Source organism: Penaeus monodon, chromosome 25 (assembly GCF_015228065.2).
Source record: "Penaeus monodon isolate SGIC_2016 chromosome 25, NSTDA_Pmon_1, whole genome shotgun sequence".
Taxonomy (NCBI): Eukaryota; Metazoa; Arthropoda; class Malacostraca; order Decapoda; family Penaeidae; genus Penaeus; species Penaeus monodon.
The window spans coordinates 41,263,900-41,265,819 of NC_051410.1; the positions used below are offsets into that span (position 1 = coordinate 41,263,900).

A 1,920-nucleotide genomic window follows, 5' to 3' on the forward strand; every position below is an offset into this window, starting at 1 on the left:
ACATGCTAATATCTCATCTTTAACATCATCCTTTGGCTAATATGACAGACCATAAAAGATCATTATCTCTAGCACATTCTCCTAAATCATTCTGATATGAATCCTTTGATTTCCAATAACTGTCACTTGCCTCCAAATAACTGTCACATTATCCTCATTGCTGCCTAAACTTTCACAGGGTTTAAGGCTACACTTCTCTGATTCATTTAAATGTCAAGCAATTAACTAACATGTTTAAATGTGGAATAAATCTATTATGCTCAGAGAGCCAACATGTTTCAATAATAGACTATTTTTGAAGCATGCATGTACTTCAGTAAAGAAGTAGTAAATGCTAAATGACGCTTTCCCTAATCCTGACTTGGTAGTAACTGACTCTCAGAAGGTAGCCATTCATTTGGAAAAGTATCCCCCTTGTTTGAACATCTCTGGTTGCAATCTTCATCATAGTCATGTTTGAACAATCAATGCTTAAATGCCAATGTATTAGGGAAGAACAGCTGAGAACCAACAACTCCCTCGAGAAATGGTACATTAATTTTTGTCCATTCATTTGCTGTTGTTCTTGCTACAAAATATTAAAAGGAACAGCATGATTTCAACCTTCACAAGCAGCATCAAATAAACAAATAAAGATCAACAAGGTTAAGAAGGACGTGCTAAAATGTCATAACAATGCTTTAAATAATAACAGAAAAGTCTAAATCGGCCTTTCCTACATAATTCAGTAATGCTCATTGTCATGAATGCGTAATTGTAGTGCTTACACAAGATTATAAAGCAAAAATATAAGTTATAATACATACATATCACAGTATTGTTCCTCTCAATCATATAATTTATTCTAGTGTAAAATCAAGCAAACACTCAGTGAGATAAGGTTTTGGGGAAGGGATTTCACTCTGTCATAGAGTAGGATACAGATAAATTAAACTATTTTGCAATGACTGTGGGCTGACCAAAATGACGGTCATGAAAACATGCATTGTCCTAAGCTCTGTGACCCACATCCTGTATGACATAGTCTTGTCATAATGCGATTTTCAAATGAAGATAAGCCTCATACCAGTATATGGTTTAGAATTTATTTCTCATGAGAGAAAAATAGAGGCAATAGTATGAGCAGTGTCACCTATAATGCTTTACATATTCAAAATATTATGCTGTAACCGGCACTTTCAATTCTGCTTTTTTATCATGGCAAAAATGTGACTGATTTTAGTACACGAGTCAAATGCAAAGATTAAATGAACAGCTATGGTAAACTAAACCACAAAAAAGGAACCTTGAAATAGTTTACAACTATACAACATGGAGAACTGCAGGTTGTATAATGACTATGAAGAAAGTTTTATTGTAATCACTCAATATATCTATATGTACTTCATACTGATTGTGTAAAGCTCAAATACAAATACTCTGAACATTTAGAGAACTTGCAGAAGTCTTTTGTCCTTCTTTTCAGAGCTAAAAACAAACAACTCGTATTCCTGAAATCTATCATAAAAGTAACAGCTATATGAAAGAATCTAAGGAGAGATGCAAAAATCCACAATAGATGGTATCTCACCTACTGTCTCATGCAACAGAATCTACTCACCACATTGAAGTGCCCACACCAGAGCCAAAGTCTAATAGCGTAAGTGGGGAAAATTGTGGGTCACGTTTCTTCATCTCTGCCATGATTTTGTAGAGGGAGGCATAATCTGGAGCTAGACGGCCTGCCACATACATAGCTGCCCTGGAAAAGAAAGGTAACAATAAATCAAATTTCAAATCCATAACAATAGCAAATCACAATAAACAACACTGGCAATCAATTAACAACAATGCTTCTGTTTTTTGAAAAGGACTAAAGCTGGATTAACAAAGACAGTTAGACTCCAAATGAAGGAGAGGAAACGAACTGCTTTACAGCAC

At 34.8% G+C, this 1,920-nt stretch overlaps 1 protein-coding gene across 1 annotated transcript in view; it reads right to left on the minus strand.

The window, feature by feature from the left end:
• LOC119589279 (methyltransferase-like protein 17, mitochondrial) overlaps positions 1-1,920 on the minus strand; it is a gene marked incomplete in the record, with an annotated part of 19,325 nt that overhangs the window by 5,938 nt on the left and 11,467 nt on the right. The window contains 1 exon segment of the mRNA XM_037937898.1: positions 1,601-1,741. Coding sequence (XP_037793826.1) covers positions 1,601-1,741 — 141 coding nt within the window.